The 20,629-nt window shown below is 44.9% G+C and overlaps 1 protein-coding gene across 8 annotated transcripts in view; it reads right to left on the reverse strand.

The window, feature by feature from the left end:
• arvcfb (ARVCF delta catenin family member b) overlaps positions 1–20,629 on the reverse strand; it is a 96,749-nt gene that overhangs the window by 40,324 nt on the left and 35,796 nt on the right. For 7 of the 8 annotated variants that reach the window (XM_053480481.1, XM_053480475.1, XM_053480479.1 and 4 more), the window contains 2 exons: positions 7,325–7,483; positions 3,574–4,166 (listed from right to left, as the gene is read on the reverse strand). In XM_053480481.1, the coding sequence (XP_053336456.1) occupies positions 3,574–4,166; positions 7,325–7,450 (719 nt within the window). In that variant the 5' untranslated portion in view covers positions 7,451–7,483. Of the gene's footprint in view, positions 1–3,573; positions 4,167–7,324; positions 7,484–10,168; positions 10,482–20,629 lie in introns of those variants that run through there. The other variant, XM_053480477.1, reaches the window with a different exon arrangement.

The following is a 20,629-nucleotide window of genomic DNA, read 5'->3' on the forward strand; positions in this document are numbered from 1 at the left end:
AACACACTGAGTGAAAATCTCAGCCGCTTGGTCTGAGTGATGGGAATTTGCATCTCAGCCAGAGCCGCGAGTATTCCCGAGGCAATAACACCACTGACACTAGGACCTGGGAGCAGCTTACAGAAGCTCCTTCTTCTAACTATAATTGATAATTTTGTTAATATTCTTGCCTGGACGAAACCGCTCCTTATAAGGCAAAAAGCCCGGCGAGGAGGGCAGCAGGAGAAACAAAACACTCCAGGAATCTTTCCATCTCCCACGCCGAGAGCGATTCACACACAGACGGGATCTCCTCGAAGAGGAAAACAATCGCTCCTCCGCACCGCGCTGAGAGACCTGAAGAGGTTCAGAACAGGAGCAATGTTGAGCCTGGCCTCATGCCAACGCTACAGAGATCTTTGCGTCATCGAGGTGCGCTGGTACCAAAATGACCGTGTGTACTATCGCTTTGTAACTCACGGCGTGAATCGACTACAGGCTGAAAGACAGGACACGGACCATCGACAGCTTTTACACACTTACACGTCATGATCTTCTGCAGAAGTTTCTTTTCTTTTCTTTCGTTTGAGTAAATGTACACATGTCCTGTGATAAATACTGCAGTAACGATCTCTGCACTAATGGACTGCGCCATCTGCTTGTCCTCTTAACTCATCAATCCAAAGACTTAAACGGCGTCTGATCTTACAATATACACGCGCCACGAGCTAAGGGGGACGTCCCGAGGGGTCTCTGACAAGATAAGCAGGTGGATATGGGCTCATCCAAAGAGAAAGAGACAGAAATAGAGGGAGAAAGAGAGAGAGAGAGACAGAGACACAGAGGATGACATTAAGAGATAGAAGTCAAGAGGGAGTTACAGAAACAGATAGAAAGAGGAGAAGAGAGAGGCAGAGAGACATAAAAGAAGTTAGAGACATAAAAAGAGAGAGACACAGAAGAAGACAGGAAGAGACACAGGGTGAAACAGAAGAATACAAAGTAAGATAGAGACAGAGAGACAGAAAAAGAGAGCAGAGCGAACACAATAACAAAAGAATACAGAGAGAGATTCTGAGACAAAAGAGAGTAAGACTAAAAAAATGAAAGGGACACAAATAGGGACACACAAAAAGAGAGTGAGACAAAAAAAACGGAAGAAGACAAAAAGACAGGAGATAGACACAGAAGAACATATGAGAGAGAGACATGGAAGATGGACATGGAAGAATTTTTAAGAAATATGAGAGAATCAGAAGAGACAAAGAAGACAAGAGGGGCACGCAAAGACAGAAGACACACAGAAAAGCACGAAAGATGACAACCAAGAGAGACTAAGGGAGACAGAGAAGGAGACAGGGAGAGACAAATATCCAGAAAAAGACAGAGAAAGAAACATAGAGATACCGAAAAAGAGATGCTGAAGAAACCGGTCACCTTTCGTTCATGCCAAAGAATATGTGATTTCTGATTGGTTGACCGTTTTTCGAGAACATTACATCGACTGGTACAGAACCGCATGGGGGCGATGCCGTTAAAAGTCTGTTAATTTGAACAAAGTCTAACGCAAGGACAGGGTTGGACAGCGATCGAGCAGAAAGAAAGGTTGTTCCTGCAGCGTCAGTAATGAATTAAACATACTCCACCTCTGGCTCGCTCATTTGAACGCATGGGGATGATATCCGCGGTAAACACCTCAATTTTCTCCGGAGCGTAATTGGCGGGTTTTGGAGGCTAACTGCGCGACAAGCCGTAATTATGACACGCGGGTGTCCTCGCGTGTGCGTCACTTGTGCTCCTGGTGCAGCGCTACAGAGATCTGTGTGTGAGAAAAACCTAAGAAAAATTGGGACTTTGTGTCAAGAGTTTGTCATATCTAAGTGTGTGTGTGTGTGTGTGTGTGTGTGTGTGTGTTCAGGGTCAGGGCTAAAAAGTGGACTTTACTATTTCCTAAAGGACTAAAATCCTGCCTGACCAAAAAGAATAAATAAAATCCTTTCTTTATACACCACAGTTCTTTGTCCAAACACACACACACACAGACACACACACACACACACACACCTGTGTCTCATGTCAAATGTCAGCTTTCATTTGTTCTGGAGTTTAAAGAAATGTGCTTGTGTCAGAGCACAGGTCTAGAAGGGGCACGCTGGTTGTGTTTTCTGTATTTTTGTGTGTGTGTGTGTGTGTGTGTGTGTGTGTGTGTGTGTGTGTGTGTGATTCAAGCATAAGCTTAATATGGAAGCCAGGTTGTGATAAAAAAAAAGCAGGAACGATACAATAATTAATCGTTGCAAATGCTCTGACTATAACAAATCGAACATCACTGCCTCCCTCGAGATCGCTCCTGAGGAACCTGAGAGAGACGCGAGAGAAAGCTCCGCCCATTTCCTTCTAAAGCACAAGGGAGAAGTATGAGCGATGAGAAGGCTCTGCTATTACCAACACGAGCACATGCTCACTAGCTATTATCACTGAAGCTCCCCGCGCAGCGTCTTCACTCCGAGCATCTGTTTACAGGAACAGTACATGAGATGATGTTCCTCACGAACAGATGCTTCATGCTTAACTATCCACAACCGACTTCTCTCCTGACAGAGAACACCAACACACAGATGTAAAGTGTTTGGATGGTCAGACTCCACTTGTGAGATCTCAATGAGATCTTTTTGGCGTAAACACAGAGCGAGCAACAGATACTGTAGCTAAACACATGAGGGGATTTAGTATTAACAGGTACGCTAACAAACCACACAAGACGAAGTAAGATCATTTTACCCATGTGGCATCGAGATCATTTACAAATCAGACTCTAATCTTCCTAAAGTGATATTGGGATCAGACTCCAATTAGACCAAAGACTTAAATAATATTTAGATATAACACAGATTGGCCTGTCGTAGTGCTGAGATCAGACTCAGATTAGACCCTGTTCATCCTGAGGTGATACTGGGATCAGACTCAGATTAGACCCTGTTCATCCTGAGGTGATGCTGGGATCAGACTTAGATCAGATTCTGTTCATTCTGAGGTGATACTGGGATCAGACTCATATTAACCCATATTGGACTGTGATAATACTGATAACAGACCCAGATTAGACCTAAATCTTCCTGAGGTGATAATGGGATCAGCCTCAGATTAGATATAAATCATCCTGAGGTGATACTGAGATAACACTCAGAATAGACCTAAATCTCCTTGATGTAATCCACATACGCAAGTCATATTGGACTGAGGTAATGCTTAGAATAGACTTCACCCAAAGACTACACCCTAATCTCCATAAGGAGACACTTGGATCTAACCCAAATTGGCCTGAAGTAACAATAAGATCAGTTTCAGATTAGGGTAATACTAAGACTATCCTTAGATTAAACGAGCTTTTCCGTGATGATAGTCTGATCAGATTTAAATTAAACTTTGACTTTTTGACTGTAATCTCTCTAAGACGACACTGATATCAGACCGCCATTGTCCTTAGGTAGAACTAAGATAGCTGCAAGGTAAAACACTGAGCATCCTAAGATCATAAGAAGCTAACCTCCTTATATTACATTGATTAGAACTAGATCAGATCCTAAGCATCACCTGACACGAGGACCGTTGCGCAACGGGTCCCTCATGGCACGTGCAGCACTGGGCAGCGTGCGGCGGTTGGCAGTGGAGTAGTCGGGCTCCAGCTCATACGGCTCTTCCTCGTCCGGGCCGAGGCTGCGGCGGTCGTCCTCCAGTCCATACGGCTCGGGCTGAAAGCGTTCCGGTTGCGAGCGATTGAGGTCCATGGTGCTGCTGCCTCCAACGGGTACTTGTGGCTGTGCCATGTGCCCGTAGTCGTCCCTGCGAATTGGGAGGGTGTAGCTGTTCTCCATGCGGTAATTGTAGGGCCTGTAGGGGCGGTAGTTAAGACCACGGGAGAGGCTCCCGTAGTTGTCGCAAACATCCCCGTAGGTGTCGTGCGGACTGTAGTACGAGTCGCCATAGTTGTTGTGGTTGTAGGAGCGTGTGAGCGTAGACGTGGCCTGAGGTGTGACGAAGCGCTCGCCGTTCTTCATGAAGCGACGGTCGATGGAGTCCGTGTAGCTGCCCAACGGTGACGAGCCGTCGGAAATCTGCAGGCCGTCTGGACCTAGCGGGACCTGTCGCACGGTGCGGGTGGTTACTGTCTTCACCATCTTGGTTACCTGCCAGAGCCAAACAACACAAAAACAAACATTGTTTTATTAGTTACAAGATGATACTGAATTTCTGTGCTGAACACGAGCTCGTTCTTTGGCAGGCAGCACTGCTATTTGCACTGCACGCCATGTTAATGAAGTTTACTTTATAATGAGCAAGATGTCAAAGCGCTGTCTGATCTGTTTTTTATTTTTATTTATTCATTTATTATTTTAACATGATTTCTAGCATCCACAACACTACACGGCGCCCTGTTTGGGTTGTAAATCATTCATATTTACTTTGAAGCTGGATGATCATAGAGTACTGCAGGACCGCAGTTCAAAGACTCCGTCCTATTAGATGAGTCAGTACCGTAGCGAGGGGGTGGGGGGGTGGGGGGTAGGGGGGGGAGAGTTGTGCTAAGGGGGGTTAAAAACAAGGGCACTTAAACAACAGGGCTGGGAGGATTAATCATATTACTGCACTGTTCTCTCAGGCCATCAATCTCTCTGTACGGTTAGACGTCAATAAACGAGCCCGCTAAAACAGACAGACCATGATGAAAATCAGAAATGGACCAATAATGTCGCCGCATCGATCCCGAGCTGCGCTCACACTCCCACCATTCACTTTGTGTAGCGTTCAACGGCCTACATCCGAATATCCCAAGCAGGCTGGCCTTAAATGTCTGTACACACCCCACGTTCTGCATCTCTCCGTTCATCTGTGGCTAGACCTAAATAATAAATAATTGAGTGTCTCTTTCTCTCAGACCGCCAGCTCGTTCCGTTAAGCGTCCGTGCTCACAGGGAGGAGGAATGCCTCGGTGTTCTGCTGATTCTAAAACCAATTTGCTGCCCAGCAAACTCCACGGCGCCGTTAATTAGCTATTTTGTTCGAGGCTATAAATTTGTCTTGGGAATTAATGAGGGTGATGAAAATTAATCGTCAGCTGAGAGTATCCGTGTCTAGCAACCGGGCACGGCCGTTTGTTTACGTTTAATGCGCTCGTGGGAAACGGCTCTGACAAATCGACTATGCAAACTTCTTCCCGCTTACACCTGTATCGCGACAGAATGTCAGGAAATCACACTGGGCGCTTTATTTTCCCCATTTGCAGTTAATATGAAAACACCACTCGCAAGCATGTCACACACAGCCTGAACAGAAGGTTAATAGTGTACACAATAGGCTGAAATAATTTCTCCCAACATCTATAGAAAATAATAAACCTAAACAAAACATCTATTTACAACTTCCTGCTTCAAAGAAAATTCAGAAATTTTTCCACTTAAATGTCTCGCCACAAAAAATATCTCGAATCAACAAGCCCTGGCGAACGAGCTGTTGCTATAGCAACACCGCATTAAAATTATTGAATTAATTATGAACCCAATATGTCTCTGTCATATGCACTTAATATGTCTCTCTCAGGAATGGATGCTCAATATGTCCACTGTGTCATACATGCTTGATACATTTTCTCTCTTATACACATGCTAAATATGTCCGTCTGTCCCTGTCATATGTGCTCGATATGTCCCCTCTGCTATTCACACTTGATATACCCTTCTCAGTCATACACACTTAATATGTCCCTCTCAGTCACACGTGCTTTGTATGTCCCTCTCGGTCACACATGTTCAAAATGTCCCTCTCGGTCACACATGTTCAAAATCCACACTCAACACTCTCCAACCAGGCGTACAGACTCGATGCGTCCCCTCTCTGATTTAAACCCCCAGTAAGATCAGTAAGGCAGGGGACTTATTTTAAAATGTTGAAGAAAGGAAACTGAGTGGGGAAAAAAAGGGAAAACCGTAAAGAACCCCTTCTCTAAAGCTTTCGCCGTTTCAGGGAATTCATTTTAAAATGTTGAAGAAGGGAAACTAAGTGAGGCATCAAATACACAAACACATTACGGGAATGAAAGGTGTGTATTAATATTTAACATATGCAGCCTTGCAGGTGTGTGTGTGCGTACATGATATACGTGATGATATAAACGGCCTGCAGGGGCGGAGGTTATGCGGAGGTGACCGCTCGGCGAATCAGAGCTCCACGCTGGGATTTCACAGCGGCGCTCAGCGTCAGAGTCTGAATACAGAGTCTCTGTAAGGACGGGTTTCTTTCTGCTCATGTTTTTAAATTGCCCTTTCCATAAACAAGCGGCGGATAAGCAAAGAAAAGCAAAAAAAAAAAAAGTTTGTGTTCGTGCCAAAGCGATGGTTCGTAGCGGGAATATGAATGAAACGGCGAAAGCTTTAGAGACTGGGTTCTTCACCTTTTTTGCTATTTTTAAGCAGCCAGTGACCTTTTCTACTGTAATATAAATTCTACAGACCTGCTTAGGACAGATTTATTTAATGGATATTATATTTAAATCTGCCACAGTAATATTAGAGTCTATTTCTACCGACAGAACAGAAGGAGATCCGAGTTAACTTCGGTGTCTGGACCCCCAAATATAGTAACTCCTTCATATTGGCACAGATACACCCCCCCCCCCCCCCATAGCAGTTCCATATACACCCCTAGGGGTCCTGGACTCGAGAACCACTGGTTTAGTGTATGTAAGTTCATTAGAGGTTTAAACTCTGGTCATGTGATCGCTAAAGAGAAATGACTGTGAATGTTGAACACTTTTACACTCTTTAAACGTCCTGGCATAACACCACCACGAGCAGCACAGATGCATTATGGGGACTTGCGTGGTTAGAGGGTGTGTGAAATTCGAGTTTCCTGTCACGCTAAAAATCTACACCATGCGCTGGACGCACGACAAAGGACCGAGTCTACTGTTCACACGAGGAACATGTGCAGCTGTAGAAAAAAAAAGAAAGGAGGCCCACACTTTAGAAACCTGAAAAAGAGAGGTAAGTGTGTGTGTGTGTGTGTGTATGTATGTGTGTGTGTGTGTGTGTGTGTGTGTGTGTGTGTGTGTGTGTGTGTAAACCTGACTGGACGTGTTTTAAAAATCTCAGTGTCAGCAGTGGTTTTCCAGTTTATGGTAGTAACTCTAAAGATCACTCACACACACACACACACACACACACACACACACACACACACACACACACACACACACAAGACCAGTCATTAGATACATAATGTATTATGGTAAGCAGTGCAACACTACAAACTGTGGTGTGTGTGTGTGTGTGTGTGTGTGTGCACATACCTTGGTCTCTGTGCGGCGCGTGGTCCCGTCCTCTGACGTCACCACGGAGACGTGTGAAGTGGGCGTGCCAGGGTCCTCCTCTATAGTGACCGTCTCCTCCACCATCTCCTGCGGCTCCTGCATCATGGCCAGAGACGTCTGGTTGCTGGGACTCTGCTCCTGTTAAACAGAGGTCGAAGGTCATCGGGATGAGAGAAGCGTTGCTGCAGCACCTTCAGTTATTATTACAGTGTTTATCTGACTCTAAGCCCTGGGAGAGCTTTAGGGGCGAGAGACGAAATGTCAGATCGATAAGATCAGACAGACGGAAAGAGAGAAAACAGTGAATAAAAACAAAAAGGAAGAGCAAGGACGGCTGAAGCAGGTAGAGACTGGTTTATAGACTGAATGTTAAAGGCGCGTTGAGGGGGGGAGGAGACGTGTCCGAGCTGAAGTGTCTCCCGCTCACGCTCGAGTGCTGCCTGCTTTATAAAAGCAATATAGTGAGGTAATGACGCTTTAATTAACTCGTGCAAAAAGCCTGTTAAGAGGCTCGTGGGGGTGAATTTTAAAATCATCATGCATTGTTTATTTGTATTTGCGAATTGTAAAAGCAGCAACATGAACCTGAAGAGCGGTTACAGGTGTCAGCACCGCCTCCGTTCCTCGCTGATGCCTCGAGATCGGGCTGTGGGAGGCGTCAGCGTAAAGAACAAAAAGCAGTGTTCGTGGATCGTCAGGACCAGGCCTGTCCTCTGAATAATAAATTCCCACTTAATCAAAATGGGACGTGACCTGAGAGCTGCTTTGGATCCTGATTGGTCGGCGGAATTTACTACAACAGCAGCCCTGACACTGAGGCAGCTTTAAATCACGGTCTACAACAAATGCTCCAGTTTCTATAGTAACAGCATTCTACTGTACATATACATTACATCATTACATTAGCTCCCCCAGCAATCTGAGACATTTTTGTCTCACATTATTATTATTATTATTATTATAACAAATGCAGCAGTAATGACTTCACAGTCATGGATCCTGTATACAGTACTGGTTGTGCTGGTGCAGAATGTGGGTCCTTATTGTCCTGGGATTTGTTTTATCTGGACATAAAAAGACCAGATTTTATTATTATTTTTTCTGTCCAGTAAACATGGCTTTTCTGGAAACAATGTTGGCAAACGCACCAAGCAAAAGCCTCGATGTAAATAAAGCCCGGTTGCGCTGTTTTTACAGTCCCGTTCAGTTAAATGGGCTTTCTGGAAACAATCAGAACGCACAAACAGGGGAAGAGGATTGCAGAGACATTCTACCAACGATAACAGACGAAAGCTGGGGCTGAAAAAAACAACAAAAAAGTGTTTCTGCTAGAACTTGAGCGCGAACTTAATCTACATAACCTACTAAGCGATTTGTTCTCCATGGAAGCAAAACGCACTTGATAAGGCACGGAAGCGTTGAAGGAAATTTGGGATTAGATAAAACCCATGCTTCAGTCTTTATAGCGTTTGTGATGGATCCGCTCAGCATGGGAAAGAATATCTCCAACACACACACACACACGCTCACTGCTGCACCCTTCTGACATTCGTGTCTGGTTCTGGGACGAGCGTTCGGTTTATTACAGATTTTGTAACAATGATTTGACCCCTTGTGTTTTTTTTACGACGTTGATAAAGGTCAACCTTAGCGCCTCATCTTAGAATAAATACGTCTGAAAGCTTTGCTTCAGTGCTTCGATGGCTAACTCTATAAAGTATACAGTACATGATCGGTGGAACCCAAAAACACTGTCCACGTATCAAGCCCTCGTGGTCTTTCTCTGCGATTGGGGAAAAACGAGACCCCGTGATGTTCTGCATTCCACATTCCGCTGCCTCTCCGTCTCTGGGCCTCATCTTAAACACGCAGATGGAGGGCCCCACACTGGGCAGAAAGGGCGCACAAGAGGCTCCTTCCACACAGCAATATGACCGGCTCAGACGGGGAAGCACAAGAGGCTCCTCCAAAAACAACACTGGGGTAGGGGGGTGTCGAGGGAGGGCCGGGGGATGGAGCGTTTCCTAGCAACAGCTCAAAGAACGAATGCACTTATACAGAACGCTTGAGTGATGAAAAGCTTCTCAGGCGTCCCAAAACGTCAAATCCGCCTGCTTACAAGATTCGATGTTTGCAGGGGTGAGTTTCCATCTGCATACGTGTCTGAGATCTGATTCTCCAACAAGACACAGTTGAGTCGATGTTTATACACCAGGAAATCTGATTGGCTAGAAGGTGTGGAACTGAAAACGTGAGTGTTTCTGATGGTTACAGCTCATTCACAGGTTCAACAAGAAAAAAGTAACTATAAATGAATAGAAATGAAAGCATTCCTTGATGACCTTTGTTTAGCTGTATATATGTGCATATACTGCAGGAGTAGCCACCTTCTGTGGTATAGGAGAAATAAAACAAATGTTAACAACCTGATGGCATAACATTCCCTTTTATCAGGATTCATGGTACTGAGAGATACACCGACCTCGCTATAAAGGGAAAAAAAAAGTAGATGTTTGCGAAAGGTCAAATTATTGATCCTTAATTAACAGGAATTGGATTGTGGAAAGATAGTTCTGAACCGTCAACTTTGTGGAAGTTATTAAGTGTCCATATTAGGTGTCTGTGTGTCCATAAGAAAACCACCTTTTAGTGAGAAATAAAAGCATAAAGATTGCATAAAGCATATGCATAAAAAAGATGGAAAAAGGTCATATGGTTTGATGACTTCAGGTTGAGCCTATTCTGAAATGATGGGCGTGTCAGGGTAAGAAGGGAAGCTCAGGAAGCGATGTACCCCTCATGCATAGTGTCCACTGTACAAACCTCTGGAGACAGGGTTATGATCTGGAGCTGGTCATCTGTGGAGATTTTCTTCACTGATGGCACGGGGTATATTCCAAGACTCAGTGTGGGAAAGAGTGGCTCTGGGAGCATGAGGAATCATTTTCACACATGAACTGGTCACCACATTGTGAGTGTAATCAAAACTAAAGGTGACTGAATGAATGCAAGTCCTTTTTTTTTCTTCTTTTCTTTGGCCAGGCAGTGTATTTTACCTCACTCCATTGTTCCTTTAGCACCAATTAGCCAGGCCGCTATCTGATCACCAAATCACATCCATTCTTTTTTGTTGTCGCTAATGTTACATTTTATATTTAACGAATCCAGGATGCTAAGAGATCACAGCACGTATTGTCCCTCGACATCCTTCAGTCCAAACGCAGGAACCACATTAGTTTAATTAACAGGGTCTGGAACATTCCTCCATAAGCTCATGAGGAAAAAGGAAAGCTTACGTCTGAAGGTCAGAACACAGCGTGATGGATTTGCTCCTCTTCCTCTGCGCGTTCACCTTAAATCACCTGAGCGGTGGTAATTCACTGCACCGTGGCTAAAGGGATTTCGAGTCGGGCTGCAAGCCAGAGATCATTACCAGGCTTTTATACAATTAATCCACGAGCTAAGACAGTCCGGGTAACCTTGGGTCATTCGATTCAGCCACATCCCCTTCTGTTTGACCTTCTGCTCTGCCAGCTTGCCGAGGAAAGTGCGGTGAAGCTACTGCGAGCGTGGACTTTAGCTATCTCTAAAGCGAGCTGTGGAAATATTCAAATCATGTGCTTGCTTGTTTCTGCTAAAGAAGAAAAAAAAAGTCTTCTGTCTTTCACTGGTAGCGGTGACTTTTTTAAGTTCATTATATTATTAACTATTAATAGCATGTTTTCTAAAGAAGCTGAGGTGAAAAAGATGAGTATGATTGGCAGTACTCCAGCTCCTCCTATTTTCTCTGACCAGCAGATCCTGGCACTGGCTTGCTCTTTTAGGTCGGCCACGTCTGGACATCAGGGTGTTGATGAAGCTGTGAGGAAAGGGTGATTCTGGGGTAGCTGGAGACTCGCAAGAAGATTTTTTGGAAAGGAAAAGTAAGTTTTGGAAGGAGTGAAGACACCGGGGGGGGGGGGCTGTGGGGGGTTGGAGGGGACGTTAGGTTAAAAGAATCTTAATGGCATGCGCTCTCGCCTCCTTCCTGCTCCTCACACTTCTTCACTCTGACTGTTTTTTTTTTTTTTCATACCCATTCCCAGACGCTCCCTTTGTGCTATTGTACAAAACGATCACCGAAGCCCAAAGAAAACAAATAACCAATCAAGCGTCTCGGTCTGCAGCACAACCTACAAAAGCCTGCTGCTTCCCTTCGCCATGGCACGGACTCAAAATCCTGAAGAATGCGCCGATGTCGTTCCTCGCTGATGCACCCCCGACCAATCAGAGCACTGTTTGCTCTTCCATTACAGCAAAATGTCTATGACCTCTTCGCTGCGATAAATAACGTCTAAACAAAAAACAATGCTCGGCTTCCAAGTGAAGCTATGAGACGTTAACGGCTGCGAGACCGGAATGTTTTGGAGATGGTCACTTTTTTTTTTTTTTTTGGAAACATCTGGAAGAAATCAGAGGCATATAAATCCACGTCCACACGTCGGAGGCATTCCAGGAACTCGGAGGCTTATAGTAGGGTTGGGGTTAGCCACACAAACACACACACACTGCGGAGAGAGGCAAATCTGTGGAATGTGACCCATTGTACTTGTCTTGGCTATTTATCAGCGGTGTTCAGCACCACTCGAGGTGAAGAATAGAGGAAAAACGTAACAGCAGATTATTTCACAGTGCGGTGTAATAATAAACTATAGAAATGGGCTGCGTTTTTTTATTTCATTTATTTTTAATTTTTTGGGTGGAGTGGTGTCTTCACCTTCCGGACACCAGACTCATCTTGTAGGATTTTGCCCTGTGTTTTATTCCTTCCTTGTCCTGCGTCAGCGCTGAACTCTGAGCTCTGTTGTGTACCAGGAGCCAAAAATTCTGAAACCCGACAGCCTGACGAACTCTCTAAGGACGAGATAACACGCTCCGAGAGGTCTGTGCCCGGACGTTAAACAGCCCTGGGGATGGAGACTTGGTTCCACACGGGGGCCTGAGATGTCAGTAGCAGAAGCTGAGCGTATTGTTCCTGTCAGAAGCGTTTGAACAGCTGCGCAGAGCGAGATAGCTCGGTCCTTCTAAAACGTTGCCAGACAAACGCCATCGGCGGCGGCGGCAGGCTGAGCGTTACGCTTTAAAGACTGCGGGGCGTTGTTTACAGTGTGTGTGTGAACACCAGAAATAATGAAGGGAAGTTTGCCGGACCTGGAGGGGATTGGGGCGACCCACGAACATGCAGGGTCACGTCTGACCACCAGGACAGAAATCTGAGAGGCGTTTAAATCTCATCTCCTCCAAGATCGAAATGATTATGAATCATCGAAATGTTGCACAATAAACCAGCTGCTCTGTGCATCCACAGTTTAAACGTTCAGCGGTGCCTGGGTCAAGCGAGAAACAGACCAGATGGGCCAGAAAGTTCTGGAAGTCGTCACTGCGCCATTTTGAAACCTACTGTACGTCTGTTTGCAGAAATCCAGCTCCGGCAAATCCTCCATCATCATCATCATCATCATCACCACCATCACCTAGCCGACTAACAATTCTGAATGCTCTGATGTACAGTGTTTGGTGTAACGTCTTAAAAAAGTAACGTGTTAGAGTACTCGGATTTCTTTTTTTGATGTAACGAGTAATCCAAACCGTTGGGTCCGCCATTTAAGTACTCAGTTATTTAGTTAGTTTTTGAAAAGTGTAATCCGTTATTCAGACAATTTATGTAATCTGTGAGCCAGACAGCAGTCATTCTCAATCCGTTAGTGAGTGTGTGTAAAAGTCGTCCTACAAGCCCCGTCCACGAAAACGTCCAGGTGAGATAGGGGTATTAGTAGTTAACGGATTATGGGCCAAACTTCACTGAGTGATGAGGGTAGAATAATTATAAAGGGTTCGACTAAAACAACATGCATGAGGAACCACAAAGGAGTTTCCATTTTCTGCAATGGAAAAGTACTCGAACTAGTTACTTTTATCAGTAAGTAACGCTGTTATGTAACTGATTAAATTTTAAAGACAGTAATTTTTTTATGTAATTGGTTACTTTAAAAAGTAACGTCCCCCAATACTGCTGATAGGTTTACTACAAAAGATCATAGAGTTTGCTACATCGTAGCGTCAGCCGATTTTAAATGCGAATGTTCTGGCAGAAGCAGATCGACATTTATTCATTTATTCATTCATTCATTCATTCATTCATCCATCCTCTAAGTGCGCTCAGTTCACCTGCACACCATCTGTCCCCAGAATCCCTACTTTAATCACACGCAGGAAGTATTAATAATTTCCCCGCGCCTTGTATACTTTTTTTTTTTTTTAAATCTAATTTCAGCGCGTTACTCAGAGGCAGGTCATCCTGCTGAGCGGGTTATCAGAGAGCAGCGTGCACGCTCATGCTGGAAGCTGGAAGTCTTCCTTAATCGGAGATTGGATCTTTGAGAATTCCTCCGAGGGGAATCCGAGCAGCTGCTGCTCCAGCCGTCCGTTCTGGCTAATGTAACATGAGGAAGGCGCTCGATGCTGCTCGGCGCTGCACCCGGCCCTCCATTAACTCTCGCGCACGTTAACGGCACGAGAAAGAAAGAAAGAAAGAGACAAAGAGATGCCATTGTTTGTAATGTATTTCACTTTACCGCCCTTTTGTTTTTTCGATTAGCGTCGGATTGGATTTTGATTTCTCGAGTCTCGCCGCTTAATTGCTTGTTTAGATTTTTAATCATACGTTAACGGCGCACAGCGAAAGAGCTTGCGGCTAATAAACTAACAGGCCAGGCGTGGATAATGCTGCCTCACTGAGAGATGTTCCCCGTGCACAAACTATTCGTGTGTGTGTGAGAGTGAGAAAGTGAGCGAGTGTGTGGGGCAACTTTACATGCTAATCTGTGGTCTGTAAAACATGCTTGGGATTATGGAAACGCTTTAAAAATGCATGAAAGGACTCAGAAGAGCTGCAGAACACGCCAGAGCACTTATGATATTTCCATAAATTATAAATGCAGTTTGATCTTTAGTTAGCATGCTGATAGCCAGGCTGCTGCTAGCAGGGGTTCGGCCAGGCGTGGGCGTGTGCATGCGCGTGTGTGTGTGTGTTTGGAGTAAATTAAGATGAAACACGTGTTATCTGTCATGAGCGTGTCACGCTGCTTCTCTATTTTGCCTTTTTTAGTGAGCGACACGTCCGTATCAGACGCTTAAGACTGCAGTCATCGCTAAGGCTACGGAAAGCACATTCGGAGTAAACCGGCTGAAAGAAAGAAAGAAAAAGAAAGAGAGAACGAAAGAGTAAAAAAAACCTGATTTCACTCTCACTTTATTATGTTTGACACGCAAGATATTTTCTGTACTGCTTTAAAGCCGCGGGGCTTTCTCAGCTACAGTCCTCTTTTACATGCTAACAAGTCATTGTGTTGTTTTCCTCAAACGTGCAAACTTTGATGCATGAACCGGGAGACGAGAACACAAAAAAATAAAAAATAAAAACAACAAAAGAAGAGTTTATATTTGGCTCGGTGTGAAAACAAAGCTGGCGTTAGGAGAGAACGGGCGTTGTTTTGTTTTGTTTTTAATTTTTAAAGACGGGATCCAGAGGGAAGTCGTAAGGAAGCTTAAAAAGACGGATTCTTCCTCGGGTTACGAGCGCAAAACATGAGCCAGGCGTGTTAGACGAGACACTTCAGAGCGATGATGATGATGATGATGAGTTGGCTAGGTAGTGCCTGCAGAGTGAGGTGGGTTACATTCCACAACGCTGTGTGTGTGTGTGTGTGTGTGCGGCTGCTGAATCAGTTCAGGCTCGTTCCAGAGACTCTGACTCTAGCCCCTCGAATCAGACAATGTGGAAGGTCCGAGCTGGGAGACGTGCATGCTCTGAGCTCTGGCACGAACGCGCTGTGCATCAGGATGGGAAGGACGTGCCGAGAGACTTCCTGTGTCTGAGTGCCTGGAATGCGGCCCCGCCCTTCCTGCCCCTGATGGACAACAAAAATACACACACACACAGGTTGCTCTTCCTGAGCTGCACATTATATCTCTATACTTCACGGTCTGAGTGTAATTTAATTAAGCCTCTCGGTACGAGTTAATGCTCGGATGTTAGACCGCTCTCAGGATTAATCCGAGGTTGATTTTCAGGTTGTAACACAGGAAGAGAGATTTCTCTGCTTACAGTAATTATGCAGTGTCCTTGAAGGAACTTTTTGCAGGGTTACTAAAAAAGAAAAAAAGAAAGAAAAAAGGATGACCTTTGAACCTAAAGGGCGAAAAGACCCTTCATAAAAAAACAAACACCAAAATGAAACCCTCTAACACAATCATCTAACGCAAATCATCAGAACATAATCTACTGTAGTGTCTTTGTCTCGGTCAGTGTTGTTCTCCGGTGTCACCCAGAATGCAATGCTCCTTCCCCTTCCTCTTCCTCTAATCAGAATCCAGACCTGGTATAAAGCACTAAAGTGTCGGGTAAGTGTGGGCCTGTTTCCAGATGCTGTAACCCTGGAATATTGAACAGAGAGAGACAGAGAGAGAGTGTGTGTGTGTGTGTGTGTGTGTCGGGGGACGACGACGACGACGGCAAGACAGTTTTTGGACAAACTGAAGGAACGCAATCTCACAGAGGAGTCACACCCTTCTGTGTCTGAAAATAGACTACAACTGCATTCCCAAAAATACAAACAAACAAACAAAAAAAACACAGAACTATTTTCACAAACAAACATACACCGTACACAAACACACACACACACACATACCTTGTCTTAGGGCTGCAGCAGGTCTGAATCTAAATTGATGCTGCTAATCTAATCTGTGTAGGGATCAGGTCTGGGGGCGCCGGCTTAATTTCAGTGAAAACACACACACACACTCTCTCACTCTCCCTGTGTGTGTGTGTGTGTGTCCCTGGGGAATGTGCTTGCTCATTGCAGTTAGTGAAAAGGCGCAACAATGGAAGAGATTAAAAAAAAAAACCCATGAACATGAATAACACGACACCACCACAACAACTTTGTGTTTTTTTGAAGGGTTTTTCTTTTTAAAAAAGTAATAAATAAATAAAATAAAATACCTTCAGACAGTGTAATAAGGTGGCACTTTAACACTCTCTCCAAAACATCCCGTCCCCCGCAAAAAAAACCCAAACACTGCCTGTGACTCCGCCCCCTTTGTGACGCCCCAACAGTGACCACACAGGAGAGTAATGAGGGGGATGAGTCAAGCACTGACTCAGAGTGAGTCACGGTGAGTCAGACTCGAGGCAGGCTGGGTGGTCCCCGAGTCACGCACCTGTCCCCGAGGACATGAATCGGATTCCGCGGCTGCTGAAGGAGGAGTCAGATGGGAAATTGAGGACAACAGCGAAGCGTTCAATCGATTGACACGACGGCCCTGTGAGCGTCTTATACGCTGACTTCCAATTCATCACCTCTTTGTTGTAACGTTTTTTTAACCCAAGAACGGTGACTAATCTTGAAAACGTAACCCCACCATCATCCGGCGTGTTGGGTTTCATGAAGCGTGTTAGAGATAAACCGGACCAAATAAAGTCCAGACGTGAAACCTGCTTGTCTTGGACGTTTCTTCGATGTATACATTTCCGCCCTGGACCACTCTGAAATAATCTGAAAGCTTTAGCGAGAATATAAGACGACCCGGGCTTGTTGTTGTAGCCCCTCGGAACGTCGAGGGTTTTTCCAAAAACTAAAACCTCCACATAGGCCTTAGTGTCGAGGGGCTGAGAGACCTCGAGGCATAACCTACACTGGACTCAGAGACAAAGAACATCTTATCCTGCTGCAAATACAGTACGTGTACAAGACCACAAGGGCTGGATATCCTAGCAGGGGAAATAAAAAAAACAAAACACCACCACCACCACAGTACAGAGGGAACAACAAACCTCCGGAATGTTCATGCGAGGAGCAGAAAAACAAGGCTTATCACTGCGACGAAACAGAGAAATGAAAACAGCGTTTGGGAGAAAATAAAGAAAATAAGAAATAAAGAAAAATAAAGAAATCAGCCTTGAGTTAGTGTAACTGAGAGGAAAAAAAAACACCAAGGCTACATGTCTCACGACGGACAATGACATCGCAACGTGTTTATTCCCCAAAACATTACTCAAACCGAAAGCGCTGCTCCGTGTAGCAGGTCACCTCCATCTAAGCACCAGCGTCCGAACACGGTGCCAAAACATCGCCTGCCAAAAGGACGCTGTCCCCTGTTTGAGGGGCTCCAGATGTGGCGCTAGTGTTTAATTGGTAATGGCGATAAAAACAAACTGCGGGTCACATGAGGAATAATTATGTAACTTAAATTCAGAAATGACATTGATGGGATCATAACAGGTTTTTTTTAATTAATTTATTTTTTTAAAAGAGACACTCGTTAGCGACAAAACGCTCTGAGAGGGGACACGCTTGGTATTTCTTCTTAATATCTCTGAAATTTCTCCAGAAACATGTCGATTGGTATTTCTTCTTAACATTAGTTGTCAGACGTTCCTGGAGAAATCTCATCAGTTTCATAACTATTCTTCATGTGATGTTAAGTTTTTTTTTTTTTTGCACATTAGCCATTAGCTGGAACATTTTCCACAAGATCTGGGAAACACGTTGCTGGGAATTTTCACGAAACACTGCGTCTGAGACCCCGTGATCACGGAAAACTGTGCTGAGATTCTGTATGACCTTTGGATCAATCGGATCCTCAGCGTTAAGTCTGACCTGAGAGGGGAAAAAAAAGTTTAAAAAAACATTAAAATAAATAAATAAAAAAAAAAATGCTCAGTATTTGTTTTTCAAAGCATTCTCGTGTGTCACAAAAAAAGAAAAAAATAATAAATTAACTGTGGGCTGCAGTTGCCGTGTTATCTCACGGGCGACGTCCTGAACAATTTCGAGGACGCGATGCAAAGCTCATTTTGGATCAGGTCCACAGGAAGTGCTTTCTATTCCATGCTCGAGACGCTACAAAGGTCCTCCATGCCTAATCCACAGCGCTTGCCCTTTTCCCTGAACTACAAATGTGCGGATGCGGTCTGATTACCAACTCTGCTCAAACGCGGGACTCTCAGCCGGCCAGTACCCTAAAGGGCACGCCGTCCCTCTGGTACGAGCTGACGTCATGCGGAAGCCCCTGTTTAATTGATGCTTAGTGCATATATCTGACGTTACTCTCTGCGATTTCCATCCCCCCTCTCGCCTCCATACATTATTCATCCTAAGTATAGCGCGAATGAAATTCATTTCTCCGTGTCCTTTATTTCAGCTCGCTCCATACCAGCTTAATCAAAAGTTCATTGTGCGTCAAAATCGTTACCCTGAGACAACAAGAGTGAATAAATAAAACGCGTGCTTAATTACTACACCGAGTGAAGAAAAATCACTAAACTTACTAATTCAGTTTTTAAAAAAAAACTATTTATGATTTAGACCTCTTTCAATGGGAAGGAAAAAGAAGCGCGCAGAAGCTACGGATACAATTAGACCTGGCTGGGAGATCTGCAGGTTCTTGCAGATGGATATGGTTTGTACACGCTGCAGTGGGCGTGGCTGAGACCAGGCTTAATGGATTAAGGCTCCAAAAGTGGGGCAGACAGAGGAGAGGGGGGATGAGGAGGATGAGGAGGAATCAGGCTCGAGGTTATCCATTTGGCCAACAGTCTAAAGCACGGTTTGAAAATATAACCGCCTTGAACTTGTTCTTCTCCTCAGTAATATACAAATAAAATCATGAGTTGAGTGAAGGGACGTGTGGGCTTCTGTGTCTCACCTTCAACAGACTAAAATAAATGTTTTAAATCTTTAGGTTTGGGTTAAAACCTAAAGATTTGACCCCTTGAGATCCAGGTCAAGGAGGACTCAAACTGCCACGCTCCTAAACAAGAGAACAGGATCTCTAAGGAAAGTTCTCCTCAGGAGTTATTCCAGGAGACAGATCGAGAGAGACGAGAGAGTAAGACAGTGGCGTTTAGCCGAGACAGCGAGAGAAACTGACCAGTCGAGGTTCATTAGACGACTCAATAGAGCCTTAAAGGAATGTCGGAAGCGCGCCTCTCGCTTTTGTTCCTCTTTGGCGTCCTGGTGGGAACGAGACATTTGGCTGTTAAAGAGAGAAAGAGAGAAAAAAAAAACACACAAAAAAAAGAAAAAGAAAGCGAGCCTCAGTGAGCCGAGCTAACAGCACATGACGGCTTCCTTCTCTCTCTGCTGATTGTTTCCATGCTGCTGTACAGAAAGTGATTTTTTTTAATTATAATTTGGTAATTTGGTTTCCTAGGTGATTTGCTTTAAAGTTTTTTTTTGTTATATCTATTAAAAGTTTGTAAAGAGTGGTTTAAGAGAAAAAGAAAGAAAGAAAAAGGATTGAGGAACAAATAATATGAGGCAGATTGGACTCGAGTCAGCCTCCGTTACTGCGGACAGTAAAACGCGCTCTCTGGAGGTCCGCTTCCTGTAACGCGCCTGCGTCCAGAGATAAAGCTGCATGTGGGGAATCACACTCGGCTCACACACACACACACACACACACGCCTGTTCGCTCTGGAGAATTTTAAACGCTCCATCATCGTGTGTGTGTGTGTCAAATTTTTGGCAAGGATGTCAAGCTCCGCGCGAAAAAAAACAAACTACGTGTGGCGGGAGGGCGAGGTCAACGCAGGGCCTCGCGTGGTATTTATATCCGTCTCATCCCAAAACACGGCCGCGGGATCCGATTGGTCAGAAGTGACGCTCGGATTGTGCTGATATGTGAGCGTCTCCATGGTAACAGCATCCGGATAAAACCGACGGTGGTTTTAGATGGTGGGTTTATTTACACCGTGATTACTGAAGGCACTGAGAAACGTCTGAACGGGGCTACGTGCTAACATGGCTCAGGAGCTCGCGCCTACATCAACCCCCCCTGTCCCCCCCGTCCCCCCTCCTCACGGCCTCTCAACCCGGCTGGTGGGACGGAGAAGAAATGAGATGTGTGCGTGTGTGTGTGTGTGTAAAAATGTCCTTTATGTGTCTGTCAGAAGAGCCCTGGGTGTTTTTTTTTTTTGACAGAGGAGTGGAGCGAGGGATAAGGTGGGGGGGTGAGGAGGAGGTGTGTGTATGTGTGTGTGTGTGTGTGGTGGGGGGGAGAAATGAACTGGCTCTTAATCGATCCGGGACGCTGATGGATGGAAAAAGTGTCTCGCAGCACAAAGACATTGATCTTACGTCAGTGTAAAGAACTCCCGATTGTGCTCGTGTCAAAGACATTTTCTCAAGTTCAAAGTGCGCTGCTTTATTCTTACGCAACTCTGTGTGTGTGTGTGTG

Source organism: Clarias gariepinus, chromosome 21 (assembly GCF_024256425.1).
Source record: "Clarias gariepinus isolate MV-2021 ecotype Netherlands chromosome 21, CGAR_prim_01v2, whole genome shotgun sequence".
In the NCBI taxonomy this organism is placed as follows: Eukaryota; Metazoa; Chordata; class Actinopteri; order Siluriformes; family Clariidae; genus Clarias; species Clarias gariepinus.